Below are 26657 nucleotides of genomic sequence, written 5' to 3' on the forward strand. Positions count from 1 at the left end.
AGGGACAGCCTAACTACTGTTGTCTATGTACAGATAGGTAGCCGTGTTGGTCTGCCATAGTCAAAACAAAAAAAATTCCTTCCAGCACACTGAAACAGAAGTTACCAGACCCTTCTAGAAGGCGGGGAGGGGTATTACTCAGAAGGTAATACTCAGAAGGTGGAGAGGGGTATTATTCCCACCACCCTTCTGAGTAATACCCCTCCCCACCTTCTCACTATATAGAAGGGTCTGGTAACTTCTGTTTCAGTGTATCTGAAGAAGTGTGCATGCACACGAAAGCTCATACCAAGAACTAACTTAGTTGGTCTTTAAGGTGCTACTGGAAGGAATTTTTTCTGTTTTTACTGTTGTCTATGCTCTGGTAACCTCAAAGTTAGATAACTTCAATGCATTATACATAGGGCTGCCTCTGAAGACGGTTCAGAAACTTCAGCCTGTGCAGAATTAAGACGGTTTGTGCAGAATTAAGACGGGCCCAATTCAAAGTGTTGGCTTTGACCTATAAAGCCTTAAATGGCTCAGCACCACAATACCTCAAGATACCTATTTCCATATGAACCTACCCAGACCCTGAGATCACCTTCTGAGTTCTCCAATATGGCATACCTGTGCATGCCTCTGTTACTGAAACTTGTAACTGACATTTTGATTCAACTGCAAAACATGCTCTATTAGTTAATTGAAAGGTCTGCTTTATTCAAATACATTTTTGTTTCCAAAAGCAGTACAGTGAGAGTAGAGAAGCAACCAAAAAGAAAGCAAGCCAGCAATTCAGCTATACTCCCTTTGCGGCGGGGGGGGGGGGGATGTTGAGGTTGCTAATGAAAACACATTTAATAAAAAAAATGCAGACAGACAAGGAGACAACTTTTATTTGATCAATTTCTATGTGAATGTTTTAAGGTATACTGAGAACTTAAGTGTGCAAAATATCAGGCATTAATGTTCCCTAATTAAAAGATTGCGTCAAAGGCTTTCGAGAGTACACCACATTCCAATATACATTTACATTTTTTTGCTGCTCTGCTTTTCAGAAAGTATATTCAACCTTTAAACTACAAACAGACACAATGAAAGGTAGAACATTGTTTTGAAAAGAGTCTTTGGTGACATCTGCTTAGATGCTGGGAAAGGAAAAACATCTACGACTTAACAAATATATGCTGGATGCACCTTGTCAACAGATGCTCCATGTAGTGACTTGTTACACTGGCGGAGAAGCAGAACACAGTTTTGGCTGCTCTACTGCATTCATAATTACCTGAAGCCATCAGGCACTGAATCATTTTTCCTTCAGCTTCTATATCTCAGTCCACCTGATTAAATGTGCCAGGCATCAGAAGTGTACTGATGGGAAAAGGAAGCAACTTCTGTGTTTGGATAAAACCTTTTTGTGGTGGTTCAAATGTGATGCTCTCAAGGACAAAGAATCAAAGAGGCATTATCAGTAATAAAGTTAAGTAAATATTTGTATCAGGCTTGTTTCTTAGTAGTGCCAACATGCCTGAGAACTGTCGCATCATCTTCTCTTTGCATCCCTGTGGTCAGGTTCAGGTTCAAATTTACCTTTCACACATTCAAAGGTTTTCATGCTTTGAGGACGTTCTTCACCAGATCAACGTGGAATGGTAACAAAGGTTAGACAGAGACTGGTGGTACAGGTAGGAAAAGTGCCATCTCTTGAAGAAAAAGTGCAATATGAAGAATACGGGAAATCTTAGATATCCGAGCCAAGTTCAGCACATTGCTTGTCTGATATGTGATTTGCTAATGATTCTATGATGTCAAGTAAGAGAGGCTGACCGAGGGACCGAAGGTTTGGCAATTTCGAAACCTTCAAGAGGAAAAAAGAGGGGGAGGGAATTAGTTTTCACTGTAACACAACAATGTTTGAAACACATAGAATAATAAAAATGATATTTGTTTATTTTGTAGGCACCACAGCCCATGCCCATCTGATGCCCTACAAATGTTTTGGACTACAACTCTAATCAGCCCAAGCTCACACAGCTGTGCTGGAACTGATGAACGTCAAGGGCATATGGGCAAGTTTTGCAATGCCTTCTTTCAGCCTCATTGTATCCTGTTTGTACAGGTACATTTTTATTATTAGTTTATAGCATTTTAATATAATACAGCACTTAATTTGTTCAAAAACATACACACAAGAGCACTAAGCATTATGTACCATAATATTTACATATTCAGGGATTAGGTTTCCAAACATCTCAAAATTAAATATTGGAACCAACATAAAGGATTCTGTAGGGTTGTGTTTTTTTTTAAAAAAAGCAAGTGTGCACCCTTGTATTTTGAAACTTTGTATTCTTTTCCCTACTTTAAAAAGTCCTCACACTGGTGTCATTTGCAACCAGAGTTTCAAAAGAGCACAGCACTTGCAACAGACTTGCATTTAATTGACTCCTTTTAAATTCTGAGTAACAGCCATACTTTTCCTAGTAGACAGTACAATCTCACTTCTAAAGTAAGCAAGCAAGCAAGCAAGCAAGCAAGCAAGCAAGCAAGCAAGCAAGCAAACAAACAGCATCAAAAACATGTTGCATTTTTATTATGTGTCAATACCTAATATTCATAATAAAAGAGTGTGGGTATGTGTAAAGTAATAACACATTCTGCTTCTCAAACTGAAATCTCAAGTGTCTTTACTTGGACTTTGTTATTTAAACTCACATGCAACTACTCATTCTACTTGCTTATTTTATAGCTTTGTTTTTCAACTTTTAATTTTCTTCTGTTGTTATAATTATACTGTGTTTTCTATACATTATAATAGAAAACTTTACCCAAAAAAACCCCTGCCACTGAAATCACAAGAAACTCATAATACCCTCTTGACCATTAAATATTGCTAGTTTCATCCACCAATTTCTGCATCAAGGGTGGAAAAGGCTTTTCACTAAGATTACAATACATTGGCTTATTCATATATAAAATTTCTATTTCAGGAATCTATTATACCCTCAGCATATGTATTTGACTTTAAAGGTCCCCAAAAAGGGGACAGTAGCATTATCAAGGGATAAAAGAGAGTAGTGCTGTTAACATTGGTGGAAATCTGCCATTTATCAAGGAGGAAAAAAGGTACTGCATTGTCATGGACAGTTAGGTCTCCAACACAAAGAAATAACAGAACATAAAACTCCAGGGGGGAGGGGGCACACGATTTAACACTTACTAAACTCTGAACAAGATTTTGTAATGAGGCGTAAAGCTTTATTCTTAAAAAAACCAATCTTTCTTTAGCTTAATAAAACTGATCAGTTTAGGAAACAGAATTCCAATATAACGAAACACTTTTTACTTGTTACGCAAGCGGGTTTAGTGAAGATGGAACCTCCCCCCCCCAAAAAAAGCATCTCCCTTCGTCTCTTCTAATTTTCATCTCTCTGCAACTAAGCAGAGGGTGTTTCTGGAACTCATTTTATGATATTTTTCAGAAGTCAACAGAAAGAGGTTTTATAAATATTTCAAAACACTCTAAAAATGTAAATAATTAAAAGAAAATGGCCAACCTACAAAGAGCTAGATGTCTTTAAATAATAATAATAATAATAATAATAATAATAATAATAATAATAATAATAATAATAATACAAGGATAGTCTGAGCCACAGTGGAAGCTTGGGTTCTTGCTGGCTTTGCAACTGAGATGACAGGTGTGGACCAACAATGTTTATCCAATAATTTTTAATTTAAAGTTAGAAGACAGGCTTTTAAATATATATATAATTGGTCTGCTGTTGGACAGGGAGTTTATTACTGACATCACAGACACTAGCCCATCAGCCCAATGCACAACAGCTTCTACTACAGCCCTGTAGATTCTCCCCCCCCCAAAAAAAAAACCATGAGAAAGGAAAGGCTTGTTTGGATTAAACACTGCAAAGGTACTTCAAATCAGCTTCACTGCTGTTAAATGCTATGCATTTCTTCATCCTTATTGGGCTCTTGAAATGGGCTAGAGGTAGCAATATGGAATTTTGAGGATTTGTTCCTTTGAGCAGGTGACCTTTCTATGACATATCGCATTTCAAGAGCAGATTGTCATGCTGTGTGTCTGGGGGTGGGTGGCAGAACTCCTGCTTGTGAAACACATATCTAAAGTCTCCTTAGATTCTCAGAATATTTTCAGAGATTTAAAAAAAAATCTTGACCAACACAAAAGTATATTGCAATTCCATGAAAATAGCATTTTGCAAAGTTGCAGAAGATCTTTTCCCTGGGATAGAAAACTGAGAGTTCTATTTACATTCATTACCAGAAAGGACATTGTATGCTATATGGCCAAATGAAACACATGGAAACAAGGTACATAGAACAGTCAGTATTTAAGAAGACAACAAATAAAAGGTAAAGAGGCACTGAAGAAATGGAAAACACAACCACAAACATGTAAAAATCATGTTAGTGACTATATATTTATCAGTGTTAAAGACAAGTTATAAAAGCATAGCACACAGTCCAAAGGGAGGAACAAGAATGAAATGGAGGACTACCTTAAGCTGTTTTCAACCATGGCAGTGAAAGGGGACAGCAGATGCCCAGAACCCAAGAAAACATCCAACCAACCTTGGTGAACTGGTGAACAATGATATGCAGGCAGTGTCTCTTCATATCCAGAGCCTGGGTCTTGTCAGCTGCCTCTAAAATCTGAAACAAGAGTTTCTACATTTTTACAATGTTAAAAACAACAACAAACCAAACCACTTTAAATGTTTAATTGTTTAAGAGCAGTCTTTATAGATTAATGGTGCAATCCTATTGTAAGATCCACTGGGGTGAGCAGGATTAGGATCCAAAAGATCTCCAGCTGTGCTAAGAGGTTCCCAGTACAGACAGGCTACACTGGCTTCCCCATCTGCAGCTCAGGTACAGAGACACCAACAGAACCAGGACCCAGCTGGCTGAGCCAAGCCCAGTGACTCTTAAGCCAATGTAAGCCCTCAGAAAGGGGAGTTGCATACAGCTCAGTCAAGGAAACTGGCAACTGAGTGTAAATTAGGCCATCAAAAGGGTGGTGTAACACACTATTTTAAAAACTTGTTTTCCCTCTGCTAGGCTTAGGCTGCCTCAGCCAGCTGTAGCCTGACTCCTGAAATGAGTTTGAATTCTAGTGTATTTGCACTGGCTTAATTTACGCCAGGCATGCTTTATTCCAGCTTCTTGTGTATAGGATCGCTCCCAGGATTTTCGTGTTTTCTTGTAGTTGAGGCAGAAAACAGCATAGAACTAGATACTGATTATGCACCCTCCATTTTTAATCTTATGGCAGTCATAAAGTAATTGGGGCACTTCCATAAAACTTAACAAACAAACATTTAAAAAAAACAACAACCACAAAACTTTATTTAAAAAGTTTTCATTTAGAAAATAAAATAGTAATTGGGGCAATTCCTATGATACTGCGTCAGCTCAAGTCTGTTGTAGAAATATATTAAGGATTTAGCCACTTTGTAGGGTGTCTTTACACCATGGGGCCAATAGGATGCAATCCTAACCTATGCACCATTTTCTACGGGAAGGAGTGCATTTAACCCTCTTTAGGCAGTGGCCGTAATGTTCATCTGGGAATGTGAATTCATCTTACAAACCTTCAAGACAAAAATTTATGGGTCTTTTATTTGACAAGTTTCCATAGAAAAAAATACGTTAGGAGCTAATTGTAATTACAGTTATTAATTGTAATTGTAATTACAGTTAGTTCCTGATTAGGTGGTAATAAGTACCTGGAGCACGTTTTCCACAGTAACATTCATTTCTAGGTTCTGCTTACAATATGCCTGGAGTCGGTTATTGTAGAATCCATAATAATAAGGGGCAGCAAAGAGGTAGCTTAAAAAAGCCAGTTAAAGAGAATTCATGTTTCAAGTTGCAAGGAACAGAGGTACCATAAACCTAAATGGAATGGCAATAAGGATGAACAGAGATTTGACCTCTGTCTGCTGCATTCTCTCTAATGTGTTATTGTTATAATTGCTGCTGGCTGCCTCCTTGAAAGTTGTCTTTGGCTCTGGGCCATGCATAGCACTGCCACATCAACCATGCTATATATGCAGCAGCTGTTTCCAGGTTTTCTGTGAACTCAAACATTCTGGAGAGACAGAATAAGCAAAAAGTGGAACAAAAAAACAGAACTGGTGTCCCTGAAGAGGATCAATTCTTATAGTAAACTGCCAACTAACTGGCTTCCTAAACTGAAACTATCTGTTTGTCTGTCCAAGGATTTTGGCCAGGAACAGCACTAAGCACTATCATAAACTATACAAAAAAGTCTGAAAAAGGTGCCCTGGGGAAACTACCCTGTATTTTTACATCAGATGGGAGAACCAAAGCAAATATTCAGTGATTCTCCAGTCTTAACTGTGTTTGGAATATGCTGAGAGACAAAAGAAAAATGAACTCATCTGAGCTTTTAAGTTAATGCTCACAAAAAACATACTCTATTTACTGTTCCGTTTGACTATGCAAAGCTAGCCCTTTCCCCAAAATCCTATTACACCCTTTAAGATTCATTCAAAGACTTAGCCCAGATGTACAATATATTGATTGACAAATAATTACTGTTCACCTCAGTATGGTTTTTGCATATTTATAGCTGAGAAAAATGTGTGAACTGGAAACACTAAAATGTTAAGTACATTTTTATAAAAGTATCAAGGAAATAGATCCAGCCTATATAGTAAGATAAAGGATACAGAGAATCTTCAGGAGGCATGTTCACTTCACCATAATAAATATATCTTAGCATAGACTCAAATGCTTGTTTGCTTGGAACCATCTCACCTATTGAAATATTAACTTGCCCATCTTCTGGCATAAAAGAGCGAAACATAGCTTCAAAGTAACTGGAAAAAAATGCAAATGTGGTGATGCAAGAAGAAACAGGGTCAGCCAAAATAATTAAGGCATTTTTCTGCTACTGTCTGCTTTTCATAAGATTGTTTCACTAATTTTTAGCCAGCAAGAAAAAAGTGGATGGTGGGAGGCCTAAGGCATTTCTAAATGCCTCTTTTATATATTAAATTGCTTAAGTCTAGGCTTATCAAAATGCAGAATTTTAACAAGCTGTTTCAGAAACACATCCCATATCATGTCTTGAACAAACAATGATTAATGAATACCAACTAACTAGCATTTCTAAATTTATTTCTTAATAACCTATTTCCCTATACTTTCCTTCAGCAAATTTGCTTTAGGATTATACTACATGCATCCATAAAGTAGCCTCTGCTCTATGAAAGCTTATGCCGTATTACAATTCTTCAAGAAATTCAATGCTGTCCCTTGTAGCTTGACTTCAGAAAGTGGGTTTCAAACTAAATCACTGCATAAGCAGAATGACTTCCACTTGACAATGTGGCTTGAACAATGCCCTCATCCTCCCCCTGTGCCACCTACAAATCTGTTGTTCGACTCATGCAGTAAGTTATTTAGTGTTGCTTTAGATACAACCTTATGGATTTTTATCACAATGTGTTATCGTACCAGTGCCAGGATGTTTGTGTTATAACCAACGCTGTCTTGTCAATTGCCACTTTATCTGTTTTGCTTTTAAAGGTAAAGGTAAAGGTACCCCTGCCCGTACGGGCCAGTCTTGACAGACTCTGGGGTTGTGCGCCCATCTCACTTAAGAGGCCAGGGGCCAGCGCTGTCCGAAGACACTTCCGGGTCACGTGGCCAGTGTGACATCGCTGCTCTGGCGAGCCAGAGCCGCACACGGAAACACCGTTTACCTTCCCGCTGGTAAGCGGTCCCTATTTATCTACTTGCACCCGGAGGTGCTTTCGAACTGCTAGGTTGGCAGGCGCTGGGACCGAGCAGCGGGAGCGCACCCCGCCGCAGGGATTCGAACCGCCGACCTTTCAATCGGCAAGTCCTAGGCGCTGAGGCTTTAACCCACAGCGCCACCTGCGTCCTGTTTTGCTTTTACATAACTCTTAATATTCTTTTTGCATTTGGTTCCCCTCTAACTTCACTCTTCCCCACATGTGTGCACAAGCTGACCAATTTACATCAAACACCCGATGAAGTGGACTCGGGTCCAAAAAAGCTTTTGCTATACAGTGGTACCTCCAGTTACGAACTTAATTTGTTCCGGAGGTCCGTTCTTAACCCAAAACCATTCTTAACCTGAGCTGCGCTTTCGCTAATGGGGCTTCCCACTGCCACGCGACTTCCGCTCACATCCTGGGGCAAACTTCGCTACCGGGAGCACCTACTTCCGGGTTAGCGGAGCTCGTTACCCGGACCATTCATAAGGAGGATGGTACATAACCCGAGATTCCACTGTAATAAATATGCTAATCTTCTAAGGTGCGACAAGACAGTGTTGTTTCCCTTGCAACACACTAAGTTGGATATCCCAGAGAAAAAAGTTACTTTTGTATTTCTCATTCCCCAATATTTTCTGCAACCTCTCTTAGCAAAACATTCCATCAAAAGTTGGTAGTTTAAGTGTGGTAGTGGCACAGGTATCCAGTCAAATTTACAATCAAAGTTACCTATGCTTTCCAGACAGGTAGCCTGGTTAGTATGTTGCAGCAAAAGCAACAGTCCTGTGGCATCTTAAAGACTATGGTAAGATACTATCTTTCTTAGAGACTGTTTGACATTACTCCTGATTGTGAGAACAGGAGCAGATTTCAGTATACTTCCCCCCCCCCCCAATCTCTGCATATAAGCCAACATCCAAACCGGGGCAGAGGGCACAATTATTTTAACATGGATCTCAGATGTTCCTGGATATCAAATCTGTTTTGCACTGTGTATTCAATATCCATAACACATCAAGGGAGATCCCCATTCCAACAGCAGCGGAACTCCACTCAGGAACTCCCTCCATTCAGGAACTTGCCATAAAAAGAACAAGGAGAACAGAAAGGAAACAGAAACCTAAGAGAAATGAAAGGAGAAAGTAAAGCCCCAACAGCTGAAAGTATAACTCTGTACCACTGAATGACTGATCTAGCAATAATAATTAATAATAATGTTATTATTTGCACCTTGCCCATGTGACTGGGTTGCCCCAGCCACTCTGGGCAGCTTCTAGCATATACAAAAACATAATAAAACATCTAAGTGAACATACCTGGAGCGGGCTGCAAGAATAGCTTTATGAGCTGGCCTTGGGTGACCATCTAAGAGTAGAGTTATATCACAGAATTCTAGTCCAGCACCTTCCAGATAGGCCTTCATATCCTGAATCAATGAGGTTCCTGAACATGAACATACAGAGAATAAATGTAACACACAATAATGGATCAATGTACAGTTCAAATGAATATGAATCTTTGATCTTTTCTGTGAACTGCCCTGAGACCTCTGGGTATAGGGCAGTATATAAAATAAATAAAATAAAATAAAATAAAGTAATAATAAATGAGTCACAGTTGTATACTGCTTTCCTTTGAGGGAGGAAGTAAGCAAAATATCACATTATTAAAGGAAAATTTAGTCCAAAATTATTAGTACTTATTTCACTTCACTACCTATGAAGAATCTCAAAGTGGCTTCACAATACAATAAAAACCACATATAAAAACAACTGCACGTATACAAACAGTAATTATATATATAAAACAGTTTCAAAGCCAATACAGACACTGTCTGGGATAAAAATCTCCACTTAGAAGGTTTTTTGAAAGAGGAAAGTTTTCAACAGGGGGGAAAAAAAAACCCCAACAACAAACAGTGTCTCTTTGATATAAAGGCGGGGGGGGGGGGAGTTCCAAAGGGTAGGTGCCACCAGACTAAAGGTCGGATTTCAATGCTGTGCAGAACAGACCTCCTGATAAGATTGTATTTGCAGGATGCCCTCACCTGCAGAGCACAGCGACTGATTGGGTATGTAAGGAGTCTTTTATGTATCCTGGTCCCAAGCTGTTTAGGGCTTTGTACCAGCATCCTGAACTTAGCCTGGAAACTAACTGGCCACCAGCAAAATTCTTTCAGAAGTGGTGTAATATGATGGCAGGAAGCCAACACATTTTGCACAAGTTGCAGCATCTGGGTCAACCTAAAGGGCAGCTCCATGTAGAGTGCACTACAGCAATCCAAACTGGATTTTCCACACGTGGGTGTCAGACTACCCCATTCTAGAAATGGTTGTAAATGTATTACCAGCTGAAAGCACAAGGCATCAAGGTCACCTGGGTCTCTAGTGAAAGAGATGGATGCAGGCACATCCACAGATCCGGTATCAGAAACCACCCTACCAACAGTGTTTCTGTCTTGTCAGAATTCTGACTTAGTTTGTCCAGCTCACTGCCAAATCCAGGTGCCAGTCCAAGGTTTGCCCAGCCTCCCCCAAATCAGATGTTAGAGAGAAAAAGAGCTGGAACCATTAGCATACACATGACACCTCACTCCAGATCCCCTAATGACCACTCACAACAGCTTCATGTAGATATTAAATAGGAGAGTACACTGTGATCCCCCTTAGCACAACTGCTAGGGGTGTTGAGAGAAAATCACCTCAAATCAACCAAATTGATCACCATCAGTAATGAGGGGGACTTGCATGGCTTAAAAATATAATTTACAAACAGAAAAATGGTATCCAAGAGTTTCACTCTTTCCTATTCTATAGTTTGGTCAAATGATTCTCTTCAGCAAGCCACTGAGTTTTATTTTAAGGATGGCCCTCTACCAACATTATGCAATAAAATGCAATGGAACTAACTATGTATGCAGAACCAGATACTGATAGGTACTCCAGTTCTCAATCTGGGTAAAAGTTACACCATCACTCAACCCAGCTACTAAGACCAGCAACAAGGTCTCTGGTCTTCATGACCCTTTAGTGGATGGTAACCTCTTGTCAGCCCATCAATAAGAGCTAGCCAACAATCAGATTTCCATTCTCTCCCCGCTAAAAACTACGAAGTGCCACTACACTATTATTGTTGTTAGCCGCCCTGAGCCTGGCTTCGGCTGGGGAGGGTGGGATATAAATAAAATTTATTATTATTATTATTATTGTTGTTGTTATTACACTATCCTCTTAAGATACATTTTATTTCAAAATAACTTTTTTACTGAATTTTGTTCTACATCCCTCTATCAACTCTTGAAAGAGTTAAAGTAGTTGTGCAAGCAGAATTAAATGACAGCAACAACTGGAGTCAGTCATGTTCAGGATCTGGGTCATTATTTACATTCATCAAGAGCCACAAACTATCTTTCATTCAGGAAGGAAGGTGCGTTACCAATATCGAGAGGCTGATCGGAATGTGTTCGAAGTGGAGGTTGCTGTTTTCTTCGTACTATCTCCACGATCAAAGCTGAGGAAAGGTGTTCAAATTCTTTCATCATTATTACTTGATTAAAGTGTGATTCTTTTACTACAAAATTCAGGCAGTGTTCCTAAAGGAAACAAATAGTTGCTTGTCATCTGAAGAACCACCACCACTTTAAGAAAAACACAAGTCTGTCATATTTCTCCTGCAAGTTATCTTTGAAGAATCTACCAGCAAGTCTATTCTCCCACAGAATGTTCTAGAATGGGATTTAACCAATTAAAGTAAAGGTAAAGGTACCCCTGCCCGTACGGGCCAGTCTTGACAGACTCTGGGGTTGTGCGCCCATCTCACTCAAGAGGCCAGGGGCCAGCGCTGTCCGGAGACACTTCCGGGTCACGTGGCCAGCGTGACAAAGCTGCATCTGGCGAGCCAGAGCTGCACACGGAAACGCCGTTTACCTTCCCGCTGGTAAGCGGTCCCTATTTATCTACTTGCACCCGGAGGTGCTTTCGAACTGCTAGGTTGGCAGGCGCTGGGACCGAGCAGCGGGAGCGCACACCGCCACAGGGATTCGAACCGCCGACCTTTCGATCGGCAAGTCCTAGGCACTGAGGCTTTAACCCACAGCGCCACCTGCGTCCCTCTTTAACCAATTAGGTTGGTTCTATTTGGACTAGGGTTTTTAAATGAAATCTTATTCATAGTCTTGCACAAACCTACCTTTAGCTGATCTAACTGAAGCTTGTTCGCATTTTCGCACACAACAAGCACATTCTGCAGATCGACTGAGGCCTCAATATACTGGACACACAGCTGTTCTAGTCGTGAGAGTTTGAAGTTAAGGGCCAATTTGTACACATCCATGATTAGCAATACATCTTGCACGTGCCCTGTACAACACAAATATATATATAAAAAATAATTTAATTTAATGTACTGAAGACAAAGAGAAAAGTGTGACAGCAGGCAGGGAAAGGTTCCCTGTTCCAATATTAAGAACAACTTAATTGGGCTCTACTAGCATAGCATGAAAATGCCCTTGAAGCACAGATAAATAACAATGTGCTTATGGATTGAAACTACATAGTTATTATGTGAAGAAACTCGGAAAGAGGCTGAGACAGAAAATGTACACTTCTCCTAGGAAGCCATTCTGCTACCCTACCTCTGCGTGGGTATTTGATTTTGTCGGTGTACAGGAACTGCATGAGCACCTCAAAAGGCTGGGCTTCAGCTTCCCGGATGGTCACCTCCAGCAGCGGCTGCAGGCGGCACAGCTTGACATTGTTGCCTGCTGTCTCCATCTGGGGTGTCCCTTCTCCTTCTTCATCAACATCTTGCTTAGATTTCTAACAGCACAATGGGAACAAGGAAAGACTGAACCATCTGGGCAATCTTACAGCATAACAGCACCCCAAAACCATTCATGCATTTAACCATGTACAGATAATATCAGGCAAACCAACTTTTGTTTTTAACATAACTTCAGTACTAAAAATCTAGAATGGGGTCACCAATGTTGTGCTCTCCAGATGTTGTTAGGCTAGAACTCCTATCAACCCCAGCCAGGATGGCCAACGTGCAGGGATAATGACAGTTATAGTCCAATAGCATTCAGGTTATCATGCTAGCTATCCCTGACCTAGAACATTCTATTTCTTAAGCAAAACAAACAATTCTGACATAGGTGCTCATCCAGGTTAACGGAATCCAATCATAACCTCTGTCTTTCAATTTATCAAGACAAACTTATTATGTAGGTACTTAGAAATAATGTGTCACCCTTTTTGATAGATATTGCTGTGTCATGTCAATGAAACTGTAAATCTGGAAGTCATGAGATTAACCACAGACTCAATTCTTCAAAATGTTTTTCAGAATGCATGCCATGACAATGACGGCTATAATAGCTAAGCGTCCCACAAGGAAACCTTCTCAGCAAATCATACCTGCTTCAATCTCTCTCTTGCCTGTGTAATTTTCTTCCTGAGCCACTTACAGCGGGCTGTGACAATGGCTGTATGTCCTCGCACTCTTTCTTCCTTCTGTCAAACAGTTGAGAGAAAAAGAATTGCACTCTTTGACAGTTATAGGATTTGACAGATAGCTGAATTTTAAATCTTTTAACTTGCTGCAGTAACAGCTGATGAGATGCAACACAGCAGAAAAACCACCCTTATTTTCATTTTAAATACATGCAATTCCCCATTTACATGGGAGTTATGTTCCAAGGCACTGGGAAGCACATAAGCCTGCCCCTTTGCAGTGCCAAAAATGGTGCTTGCATCAGCGGTCACGCACATGCCAACTGTGCGAAATAGGGAGGTACCTGTACAAAATGAGATTGCTACAGATGTGCAATAGTTAGTATAAACCGTACATTATTTCAATATTTTCCAACATCAATATTACACCATCCATGTTTGATATCACGCAAACGTTAACATAGTCTTGCTGGCAATTTTAAAATCCTGAAACCAGGGGTACAAAAAGTGACAAGCAGAGATAATGGGCAATATCCAGTTAAGCATACTACAAGTATATCCACAGAAATCAATGAACGTAAGTTTAATGGGTCTATTCTGACTGGACCTCACTCAATGTACTACTCCATTTCCCTATTTCCTAAATAACAGTGGAACATGGCACTATCATACCTACCCCTATAACCTATACATAGAGAAAACTCTTCAGTGAAAAAGCACATAAAAAGCCAATTTGCAACATCTGATGTAGTATTGTATCACAAGTGTATCTCTTTAGCCAGGAAGGAAACAACTTGTGCTCAACATTTCCATTAGAACACACTCACCTCTCCAAGAACAAATTCCAGGTCACTGAATTGCCTGTTTTCCCACAGTCTTCCATAGTCATCATGTAAAGTGCATTTGGGATAACAAGAAAACTGAAAATGAGAGTTGAAGTTCTGTTAAAAGTCTGAAATGGAAAAGTTCTGTCGTTGTGTTGCCATATTACAAGAGTGTAATTATTAAAGTTGCCATTGGAACCAATGTATTGTTGTAGCATATATCAGCCAGCTGTAGAATGACTTACAACATTTGAACAGGAGCAGTGCGAAAGAAGCATCCAGGCCTAATTCACAGGTGCCAACAGCAGTGTAGGTGGCCACTTGAAATATAACCAAGTGGGGGCAACTCTGCATGGAAAGCTATCTGAAATGTGTGTAGTATTAGTGAATTTCAACATACATCAACACAAATATACCAAAAAAAAAAAATCAGGAATATATGAATAGCTAGAACAAAAGTATTTCACATGAACAGCTTATTGCACTGAGCCATCTCAGAATAGCAGTGTTCAAGCAGCCACCCACATCACTTCTTATATTTGCAAATCAGGTTTTCGCTAAGTAGGCAGAGGATAACACATTTCCATGACATACTTGTGATTCTGTGATGAGATGCCCCGTGCTCAGGTAGAAGGATATATGCTCTGGCAGGGAAGTTCGCATATATCAGCCAGGTGCAGCAAAAATTAATATGAAGCTCCTGTTACATTTAAGCATCTTTGTTTTCTATTTATATGGGTGCAAACTCATACTGGCAACTATTTTGGAGAGCTGCCTAATGCTATTGTTATGGATATGAATGTTGACATAGATGTGGCACTCTCTTCCTGGTCACAGGGCCATGCTTCAAGATGAGTTATTTAAAGAACATTGTTTGAAATGTTGATGAAATGGTTGAACTTACATTGATTAAAGTTTCACGTTATACTTTAGAATGAAGCCAAATATAACAACTTTTAAAATAAATTGTTCTTTGCTGTTAAACTTGGTCATTGGGAAAAATAATAATTATCATAATCTTAAATGAAATGAACACCAGTGGTTTTAACGTGTTACCTGAAATCTGTACATTTCTCCACTCCTAATGTTGTTATCCACTGTTCCACCAAAGATGTACATTGCATCACAGATGACTGCTGCAGCATGAAAAAGTCTTCCAGTTGGTAGCTAGAAGGGGAGGTTGGGGGGAAGACACACAACATGAGCAGACATTTTATCTGTCAAAAATATAAAACAGAGATTTTTCAACCCAAAGGCCACATTTCCCTTATCGCAACTTTCTGGGGGGTTATTCAGCAACATCTGGAGGGCTAAAGGTTCCCCACACCAGATTTAAATCTTAATACTTTTTTTACCTCGCTATCTGGGCTTGGCTGGATAACTTCCCATGTCTGAGAATCTACATCATAGCAGTGAAGTTCATTAGGCAATGTGTTATCCGCAGCGCCACCAAACACATAGAGATGGCGATCAAAGGCAACCATTGTGTGACCATATCTCCGCTGTGGGGGAGGAGGAGAGCCCCGTAGTAAATGCTCAGTCGGAATTCTTGTCCAACTGAAGTAGAAAACAAAAGGTTTTAGTGGCTCAGTCCCTAAAGGCACACATGAATCCATATACACAACTATGTTATCTTTCATTCTCATAGCATACCACAAGTTGTAGTATGATATCAATTCTACAGCTCTTTTCTTTATGTGTATGTTATGTGTTTTGGATCTGTTGTCTTGTCTAAGATGCAATACTCACTCAGACTGCAATCCTAATGATAATCCTGAATACAGTGGGAATATTTCTGAACAGACATAAAGGTAAAGAGTAAAGGGACCCCTGACCATTACGTCCAGTCGTGACCGACTCTGGGTTGCGGCGCTCATCTCGCTTTATTGGCCGAGGGAGCCAGCGTACAGCTTCCGGGTCATGTGGCCAGCATGACTAAGCCGCTTCTGGCGAACCAGAGCAGTGCACGGAAACACTGTTTACCTTCCCGCCAGAGCGGTACCTATTTATCTACTTGCACTTAGATGTGCTTTCGAACTGCTAGGTTGGCAGGAGCTGGGACCAAGCAACAGGAGCTCACCCCGTCACAGGGATTCGAAGCGCCGACCTTCTGATCAGCAAGTCCTAGGCTCTGTGGTTTAACCCACAGTGTCACACAACTATGTTATCTTTCATTCTCATACCATACCACAAGCTGTAGTATGATATCAATGCTACAGCTCTTTTCTTTATGTGTATATTATGTGTTTTGGATCTGTTGTCTTGTCTAAGATGCAATACTCACTCAGACTGCAATCCTAATGACAATTCTGAATACAGTGGGATTATCTCTGAACAGACATACGATTGTGCTATTTCTTTTAAACTTATTTTAAATGCATTGGTACAATGAATTTTGCTTGTAAGCAATAAATGTAAACATTTGCAACATATGGGAAAGAAGTACAAGCTATTGTCTGAGTAAGTGACTTTAGTAGGTGCATATATTATAAGTGCCCCAATATACATCAAGTGAGCAGAAGAGCAGTCTGTAATGACAAGCCTTGCCCTTCATGGGCAAGGAGAGCTACACTGCTTTGGCTTTCTGGCCCCAAGCTGGTGTGTCAAATGCATCAACAATGCAAGATGTCATCTCACAATATTATTACACAAAAGCAGGGATGGCTACTCCCAAACTGGGAGCCTAATTCAGTAACCAAACAAGTGTTTATACTCTCATGGTCCCACTAACTTTGATGGGAGCAGAAAAAATATAAAAGCAGACACAGTGCTGGGGTAGGAAGAAGAGGCTTAAAACTGCTCCACCCAGTCCAAATGACAATCAGCTGCAGCTATAGCCCCCTTTACATTTTTATTAGTATTTTCATACTTTTTCCTATTGAATTGAAACCCCCCCATATTTTTGTGGGCACATTATAAAAATCACATTAAATACTTCAACTGCTTCTATTTCACAGCACAGGCAACCCCCAATTTGTGTGGGGGTTTCCTTTCTCGTCGTCACGTGCGATGGCAGAGCACACATAAGTCAGCCCTGCCTTTTTACACCTCATCTGGGTCCCAAAATGGCACACACATGCACCATCACATGTGCTTTGAACATGCACAAAATGGTTGTTCCTGTATTGTTTTTAATTTAGCCAAAATTTTGTTTGGGTTGGGTATTTTGATACTCACATTTTTTCCTTGAATTCAAACTGAAAAAGATTATTGGTGATCTTTGCTCCGCTCTGACCAGAGAAGACAAACATCTTCTCTTTGCAAACAGCTACAGGAAAATTGCAACATGAAGGAGGAATCTCACCCGTTTGCTTAATCTGAAAAGCAGCAACACAAAATAGACCATATTTCATCTTGAAATTAAGCCAAAGGTCAATTTCAAGTTTGGACTGCTCACTCAAAACATATACATATACAAAACATATACAACAACTATGTTCTTAGCAAACCATGCAATTGTTAACATGCCCCAAATGTATTAAAAACACAAAACTTACTAACATCTTGCAATACAATCCTATACATATCCACTAAGATATATGAGCCACTGAGGTCAATGAGGTTTACTCTCATGTAAGCAGGCATAGGACTGCAGCCTTGTTTACTTAAGGTACAATCTACCAGGAAATACATAGGTGGAATTGAAGTAACTGCACACACCTGGTTATGAACATTGGTTCTCTACTATCAGTGTCACATGATGAACTAAGTTTGAAACTTTGGAGACTTCAATAAGAAGATATTGCCAATAACAGTTTTTGCACTGAATGTTGGTGATAAATTATATTGTAACAATGAAGCATATGGATCAAGAATATTCTTGACAAATTCAACTATTCATTGTTTACTACTACACCAAAACATATAAAATTCAGTCATTTTTTAACTTAAACTACTGAATTAAGTAGTAAAGACATCAACTGAGAAGGACAGCAGCACAGGTGTTCGGTTGTATGAAAATGTAAGAGTTTAGGTCATGCAAATATGAAGGAGTAGATTTCAGAATGCTGAAAAAGTTTAAGCTTTGAAAACATTCAGCTTTAGTAAGTTCATAGCCCTTGTTATTATGAAGAAATGTTGAAAGTGTGTAAACAATATCTATTGGTGGCTCAAGCTATTTGGGTCCAGCTGAACGCATCTCCCCTTTTATTAAAATTAAAAAGCATGCTATTCCATATTTTCTCCAACCTGGGAATGATCCAAACAGCCTTCTGTATCCATAGTTCTCTAGCAAGAACCCTTGCTCAGCACTAAAAGACACCTTCCTCTCCACATGAAGGAGGCGGGGGAAGAGAAAGGCTACTCATGCTGTGCTGCTAAGCTCTTGATAAAACAAGCTCCCTCTTCCCCAATTCTCTGGCAAGTGCAAAGAACTTGGAAGAAGAGAATGGATGGCCATCTCTCATAGATGCTTTAGCTGAGATTTCTGCATTGCAGGGAGTTGGACTAGATGACCCTTGGGGTCCTTCCAACTTTAAAATTCTATGAGAAGGCTCTGTGATAACCCAAATCACAATTCGTGGGCCCTTGGATTCAATAAAGAATGTGTGGCAAATGCTCCATTATAAATGTATATCAAAGCCATCAGGGTGTTCTGGAGAAATGGTTAACCTTCACTGTTACCGAGGAATTTAATTTTGACAAGACTAAGCTTTTCTAGATCAGATAAGTGACACAAACCATATCAAGCATTAAAATGAATAGTTACTTTTTAAAATATCCATTCCTCTTACCTCTTCCCAACAAGTTAAATCCCTGTCTTGTAAACTAATGGTCCACATGTCATTGAGTCTGCATCAAGAGGAAAGATCAATTTTAAAATACTCTTTAAAAGCTGATCACAACCAGACTGGAGTATATTTTACTCCTTTCACATATACAATAAGATTCCTTCCAATTTGGAGACTGAATAAAGACCAATCTAGACATTACAGATACATGCATCTAACAAACCTTTTTCACCTTCCCCCCTACAAAAAGCAGCTGTGGGGAGAGGGGAATATGAACAGGAGACACTATGGGAATTAGCCACTTCCTTTGTGCTGCTCCCCACACTCCTGACGTCAGCAAGCCTTTTATTAGGGACTGAGCCTTCAGTGTGGCAAGCCCTGTCCTGTGGAACTCATACTCTCGCCTCATTTTATGAATTACACTGCCTTTCTGTATGTTATGAAAATGTGGTTTCTAATGTTTAAATAAATAAAAGTGCTTAGCAAGGCATTTGGCACAAAGTATATTACTTCTAGTTTGTTCTTGTCTGCACAAGAGGCTCTAAAGGATGGGAATTATCAATTCCCAACAGTGAACATATTTCAAAACTACTTTAAATATGTTATTTGATCTTCCTTCACATCAGTTTCAGTTGCTCAATGAGCTGCACACATGCCAGATCAGGTCTTATTAACTAGTTTCTAGATGTCATCATGGTCCAACTTAAAATACTAATTAAGAAAACAGTAGGACCTAGCACAGATGTCCTGAGAGAGAAGTTTTTGTTACAACTCAGAAAGACAAAAAACCCTGTTTCATATTTAGCAACACTGAAGCTGGATTATTGTGTGTGAACCAGAAGAGACCAGAAAAATGCTACCTACCGCGCATTCCCATCATATCCTGCAAAGATCCACAATTTGTCACTATAGACTGTTGCACCATGAGCTGACCGGGCAACAGGTAATCTGAAATAAGAACAGACCTATCACTCATTTTACATGACAACGTGAACACACATTTATAATAAAGGCAATACATGGTATTCAACTAAGTTTTCCTCTGAACATACCCACTGAAATAAATGAACACCTCTGAGTTAGATCCATTATTTTCAATTAGTCCACTCTGAGTAAACTTTGAATGAATATCTTGCCATCCAGCAATATTTGCCTTGATGCCTAAAGAAGTGGTTAGTAGTATCTAAACTTTAAGAACTGTATCTAGATAAATGCCAGAAGGGAAAAGGTAACTTTCGTGTCCCCCTACTCACAACATGGCAGTCCCCACATAAGGCTCTCAAGGGCAGCGCCAAAGTGCTGTCTGTCGGCACCGGGTGCAGGAGTGTTTGCTTAACTCCCCCGCCCCACCCAGCAGGGATGGAGCGTGCTAACCCAGCCCTCACCGCTGCCAGACCAGAGCAGGGGCACAGAGGGTGAAGAGCACTCTCTGCGCTCACCCAGGCACCTGTCAGCTGATGGGTGGGCATGGGGGCATTGCCCCCTGGGCCCCCTCCCACTATGCTACTGCTTGAGGGCTGGGACCCTGCTGAATGGGTTAGGCTGTGGTGCATAGCACTGGGAGTGGGGTCCTAAAAACTCAATGAGTGGAGTTTACTGAATTTAAACAGTGCAAAAATTGCTGTTGTTTATTGGCTGACTAGCACTGATGCTTTTTTTTAAAAAAGGACAATATATTGCAAGTATCTTTGCAGGCTTTACAATCATATTCACTATAGTGACTCTCCTTTTAAAAGGTTTACACTGATGCACAGACTTTTACCTTCCTTCAATCTTCCACTCAGTCCACTGACCAGTTGCAAGCTTGTATTCAAAAAGATCATTTTTATTCTTCAAATTGGAATTGGAATAAATGTCTCCAGTATAGCCACCTAGATGATGATAATGTTATTGCAGTAAAAGGGATATTAGGCACAATTTCAGATTGAAAATATTATTTAATAAAATTATGGAGCTGAACAAGGCAAACCAACTGGGGTGCAGACTGCTATATAGCTATCAGTAGAGAGCATAGCCCAAAATTCAACTATGATGCTTTTAAAAACACACACACACACACACACACACACTTCTGATCTACTGCATCTGTATGCTTTCATGGTCATCTATAATTTCCATTGCTCAATACAGCATTATTCATATATTTTAGTATCCTGAATACTGTACATAAAGAATTAAGCTGTTCGTTTGGATATCCATATTCATGGTACCCATTTGAATTAAGTTGTGTGCCCTCTCTACAAAACTGGCAAATTGGCCATTATCTACTATATGATGACACAAACACTTTTATGATTCCACTTGTCAATTCTTGCACTAGTATTTGCTGGACAGCACTTTCACAAATCCAGCAAGACCTCAAACGTATATTTATTCAGACTTGCTCACAGATAATGATGTAGCTTATTAATAACTTACCAAATACAAACATACTGCTTCCATAGACTACTGCTGAATGGTGATATCTGGGTGCTGGAGGGGTCCCTGTAGTAAAAGCCCTGCGCAATGTAACACAAAGCAGTACAAATGCAAGAGTACTCATTAATGTGACAATATTTTATTTGTAAGTATATTTAAATATTCATAGTTTGGTGTGCATTTTAGGTGCATTTTCTATTGCTCAATTGACTCTAATCTGATTAAATAATTTATTCATTTCACACTGTTACAGACGCATGTAATTTGTGGTATTTTGAGAATTTTCTTAGAACATTTTAGAGTCTTCAAACTGCAGAAAACAGCAGCCACTAGATATATTTTGTTTTACTATAAGAAAACATTATTGTAAATATAGATTTTTAGCAAACTTCCAAGTTTAGAATTGTATCCTAATTTTATACACAAAGGGTTGAGGCCTTATTACAAGTTTCAAAATTGCCGTTCTTTTCCCATCTATAACACTTCAACGTAATTTAATTACAAACCCATAGTAGATAGTTATCAAGTATACATTAGCCATTAAAAAAATGCAGCATGCCAGTAATATCTAATTTTGTCATCCATTTATAAAGTCTAATTGGTTAGGCTTTAAAATGGATGCCAAAATAATATATGATATATTCACTAGAAATATAGCTGTACCTGCACCAAGAACAGTCCTTCACGTCAAATCTCAATAGGTCATTCAACATGGTTTTCCTTCAGAATAAGGGAAATAATATATACAGTTATCCTCAGATATAACATGTTATTTAGTTTTTAGTCCCCAACCATTCTAAGCAGCAGAAAGTACAAAAGAGATGCTTTGTACCCAAAACAAATGAGAGCAAACACAGTATTTCACACTGACCTGGTTCACTCACAACACAAAGCCTTGGTTTGTTTAACCAAAGTATAGTTTGTTTGGATATTTGAACCAGCGTATGGGCTTACCAGGATTTGTTTTCTGGCAACAAGCCAAAATATTGAACCATCCTTTGTTGGTGGGTTACAAATCTTGGCTTTATTAAACTATGGCCTATCATTATGTCTGAATACAACTATCTTGATGAACATTGGTTTGTTTGGCTACTCTGCCCCAGACTTTGTCAAGCTGCAGGGGCATAAGACAAGAGCAGACAAAACACAAACCAAGATTTGGTGAAACAAGCCATAGTGTGTTTTCTCATCTGTGAGATGGCTTGAAGTTTGCTGAACCATGGTTAATCCAAACAATGGCTAAGCAATATATGCAAATGTTGCTATTTATAGCACTTGTTTATATTACAATTAACTTTACCAGCTATTACACTGATTTGCTAAATATGACACATTTATTATTTGCTGAAACCGTCCTGGCTATGCCTATCATAATTTGGATTTAATTACTGTTAACTAATTTGCCACACATATATAATGTGCATTCGTCTCTATTAGTAAATTGCTTTGAGAAAATATACAGATCTGCCATCCCTCAACATGGACTAAGTCAAGATTGCAATATTCTCCCACAATAATTCTACCACTTGCTTTGAGTCCCATAATCAAGATCCAATTTTATAATCAAAATGCTTTTAAACATAAATTTCTTCCAGCATATCCACTTCTAATATCTTACCAAGTTTCAGCAGTTACAGGAGAGATATGACAACACCAGGACAGAGGGTTGTTTTGTTTGCGAGTGATTTTTCCTAGCTATCTTTGAAGTCTTTGCCTTCTCTTTATTACAGTGGCAATAATGACATCTTATCATACGAGACAGTGAAGGAAAATTCATGATTTTAGTAATTTGCAGGCATCATCCCCAACCCCTGAGCATTTTATAGCTGAGGTGCCACCACAGAGCAGGCCCTTTCCCAGCTTCCTGCATAATAGACTTCTATTGTCCCCCACCAATGATCTTACTACATCAGCAAGTCAATATGTAAGGCGATGCTCCAAATACTTAAATCCCAAGTTGTACAGGACTTGACAAGTCATTACAGTACTAATACTCTGAATGTGGCTCAGTAGCAAATTGGCAGTAGCGCAAGATCAGTGGAATATAATCCTGGTAGGCTAAACCACTCAACAGCATTGCCAACAGTTCTTGCTGAATACTATTGGACAGCTATATTCTAGATTGTGGATAAAGATGGCATAATGCTGGGAATGGGCTAAGAGGAAGCAGCTTATACAGTTCAATATTATTGTCCCCATGAGAGTGGGGAATGATGTTGGAGACAAGGCAATGCTCAGTTTTTACTGTTAGTTTTATATGTTGCCAGTAACTTTGTGTTGATTGTTAATGCTACCCATTATACTAATACTACCCATAATAACATTGTTATTATTCCCATATTGCCTGGATTTGCTCTAAAACAGAGATTTTATATACCAAACATAAGAAACCAAAAGATAGTAAGTAGGCTTTTGGGTTTTTGCTTCTTTAGTAGAGTTTGTGTCAGAACTTCTTTATATTCAGCTGAAAGCAAAACTAGAGGTTGATCTCTGTTAACTGTAATTTGTGAAAACAGTTTCTAAAATCACACATGATTTGAGCTTTTGACAAGGACTATTTATTTATTTAATTTATATACTGCCCTATACCTGGAGGTCTCAGGGAGGTTCACAGAAGAAAATCAAAATATAAAACCACAAAATATATAAACAAAATAAAAACAACAATCCAGTAACGCTCCCCCCCGCAAACTCTAGTCACTTATAATATGATTTGGCATTATTTTATGACACATACAGAGCAACCATCATTTTTAGGGCAACCCCTGTCACAAGCCTGGCAAAGCTAGAAGGATGCTTGATGATCTTATAAAGTGAATAAATCTTTATTTGTTATTTTAAATTCACATGCAACTACTACATGCCTATTTTATAGCTTTGTTTTTCGTCTTTTAATTTTTGCCTGTTGTTATAACTGTTCTCTCTGTTTTATATACATTATAAACTGAAATAATAATGTAAAAATATATATCTTCCCCTCCCCTCACCCCCAAAGCACAACAGCGAGCAACAGCAAATTCAGCTCCTCTGGGCTGCTCTTTGTTTTTCCCTATTTCCTGTTTTAGATACCAAACATCAGAAACCAAAGTATTTTTATTTGCATGCGTAGCTTTTGATTTCCAAGGCAAATCTCTCCGGCCAAAAAAACCCTTCCCCATCAATCACCGCACACTTTCGAGTTGGGTTTAGGGTTGCCACTCACTTTTTTTCTTCTCCCTAGCGGGGCTCCTGCGAATATAAGCGTGTGACAAGCAACAATTCCACAGGGGAGCCTTTCTGGTAGGGGGACAGTGACAGGGAAGGCTGGGGAGTTTGTGAAAACTCTCCACCCCCCAACGCCCTGCTAAAAGGCACAGAGGGAAGGGAGAGAGAAAGCGACGGCGGCATCAGCGAAGGCGACCTGGGGATTATGAACTGCCGCCTGCAACGGGGTATCCGCGATTCCCGGCAGGAGGACTCACCCATTATCCCCGCCGAAGACGTAGATGGCGTCTCGATAGGCGACCACGGTGTGTTTGCTGCGGCTGAGAGGACGAAGAAGAGAAAACGGCCTTATTTATCCCTCCAATAACTCGTCAGCCGCCGCCGCCCCCTCAGGGCTTCCCCTCAGCGACAACGCCCCCCCCCCCCTCACACCGCCGCCCAGCAGCCTCCTCACCGAGCCCCGACGAACTCGTCGCAGGGCGGGAGGCGGCGCCACCGGTGCACGGCCTCGAAGGGCCCGAAGTTCAGAGTCAGGTATTCGACGCTGTCCGAGCAGCTGTGGTCGAAATCCACGCTGGGCGCCACTTTGGAGCGCCCGCCCGAGCCGGCCGCATCCGCCATGGCCCGGGCAAGAGAGGAGGAGGAGGGCCAACGACGGCCGGTAGAGGCCAGGGCGGAGCAGAAACTACACTTCCCGGCATTCCCGTCTCGCCTCAGAGGAACTGACGCTACCCAGGAGCGCTTTTAGTCGTCGTCGTGCCCACGTGAGACTACAATCCCCAGCATGCCAAGCGCGTTCTGAGGCCGGCATTCGGAGGGCCGGGCCGTAAACTAGAAGGCGGAATGAAGCAGCCGCGCAGAAACGTCGCCTGGAAATGGCATTTTTTTGCCTCTGTCGGTTTCAGAGATGCCCCATAGAACAGAGGCAACGAAGAAGACCCAGAGCTTTAATAAAAATCTTAGGAAGCGCCACATTGAAGGTCCTACCGCGCCAGACGTGCAGCACTTTCTTGCCAGCGCGCCAGACAAGACCTGGATGTTTGCTTCAGAAATGGTCATAAAGATAAATAAGAGCACTGTGGTGGAGAGTTAATGCAAGAAACGTAGCTCTTGGTTTAACTGTGGCATTCAGCCACAAACATTTAAAAGAGAGTTAGCCAAATTCATGGAGAATAGGGCTTTCCATGCCTACTAGTATCGGAGGCAGTTTAGGAATCGTAAGCTGGGAGAGAAGAGCGCAGCTGGCTGGCCCTTGTGCTACATGCGCCTTTATTTTAATTCGGGCTCTTCGAACGTTCTTAAGAAGCATTTAACCATCTTTAGCAAAGAGAAAACTGCTCTGCTCTGTAAGCTCCGAGAAAGACAGCCTGCTTTCCACACTGGTGCTAAAACCCTTAAGAAGCAAATCCAGAAAAAAGTCTTAACTTGAATTTTCTCACTAAGATTCAGGTGCTGGTCTGACGCAGTCGAAATAAATTAAGAAATTGTCCAGTAGCACCTTAGAGACCAACTAAGTTTGTTCTGAGTATAAGCTTTGGTGTGCATGCACACTTTTGCATGCACACGAAAACTTATACTTTCCAGGTGCTACTGGACGGTTTGTTTGTTTGTTTATTTATTTCTCACTAAGACTCCGGTGTTTATCAAGCTTCCCTATGTCCAATAAGGCAAAAGAATCACACGAAACAGGTATCAAGTTCTTGTGAATAGAGAGGAGATAAGATTAAGAGCCGTTGGAGGCTGTGTGCCTCCTGCAGCCCCGTTTCGTTAGAATGCACAGAATCAGAGTTGTACCTAATCAAGTTGTACCTAATCATGCACCTAATCAAGTTGTATTATTTGTGGAACTGTTATCAAGAGCATTAGCTAACACTAGGCAAAATCTTGATGATGCAGCACACTCAGGATTGGAATTTTGAGTCTTGGAAAGATCAAGATTGGCAAGCATTTTCCCTGCATTAGAATAGTTCGTCACAGACTGGTTTTTAAAAGGGCAGGCAGATGCCCTGGAAAAAGCTTGCAAACCAGGCATGATAGCTAGAAATGCAGTGCTAGCCAAATATTGTGGGTGTATGGCAACAAATAGATGTAATTTTTAGGCACCGGTGCCACACCTTCTAATATCAGGTAGCTAGTAGCTGGTAAACCAGGGCTGAGGCACTAATGGCTTTCCAGCAGCGGATCACTGGCCATGGTGGTTGAGGTTGATTGGAGATACATCTGGAGGGCAAG

General features: G+C 40.2%; 1 protein-coding gene across 2 annotated transcripts; it reads right to left on the reverse strand.

Moving 5' to 3' along the window:
* Positions 1 to 678: 678 nt before the first annotated feature.
* Positions 679 to 25649, reverse strand: LZTR1 (leucine zipper like post translational regulator 1). 2 transcript variants are annotated; one of them, XM_081914401.1, is made up of 20 exons: positions 24880 to 25646; positions 24683 to 24745; positions 21885 to 21941; positions 21222 to 21301; positions 20566 to 20674; positions 19668 to 19751; positions 18807 to 18864; positions 17251 to 17390; positions 15429 to 15630; positions 15130 to 15240; positions 14077 to 14169; positions 13214 to 13309; positions 12430 to 12613; positions 11985 to 12154; positions 11232 to 11388; positions 9113 to 9239; positions 6720 to 6869; positions 5751 to 5856; positions 4594 to 4674; positions 679 to 1837 (listed from the first exon to the last, which is right to left on the reverse strand). In XM_081914401.1, exons 1-20 carry the CDS (start codon positions 25044 to 25046, stop codon positions 1721 to 1723), a joined length of 2352 nt encoding a protein of 783 aa, XP_081770527.1. In that variant the 5' UTR covers positions 25047 to 25646; the 3' UTR covers positions 679 to 1720. The 2 variants fall into 2 exon arrangements, with proteins under 2 accessions (XP_081770527.1, XP_081770528.1); XM_081914402.1 differs by lacking the exon at positions 6720 to 6869 and having other exon boundaries at positions 24880 to 25649.
* Between the last annotated feature and the right edge of the window lie 1008 nt (positions 25650 to 26657).

The sequence above is a fragment of the Podarcis melisellensis genome, assembly GCF_964234715.1.
Source record: "Podarcis melisellensis genome assembly, chromosome: 6".
In the NCBI taxonomy this organism is placed as follows: domain Eukaryota; kingdom Metazoa; phylum Chordata; class Lepidosauria; order Squamata; family Lacertidae; genus Podarcis; species Podarcis melisellensis.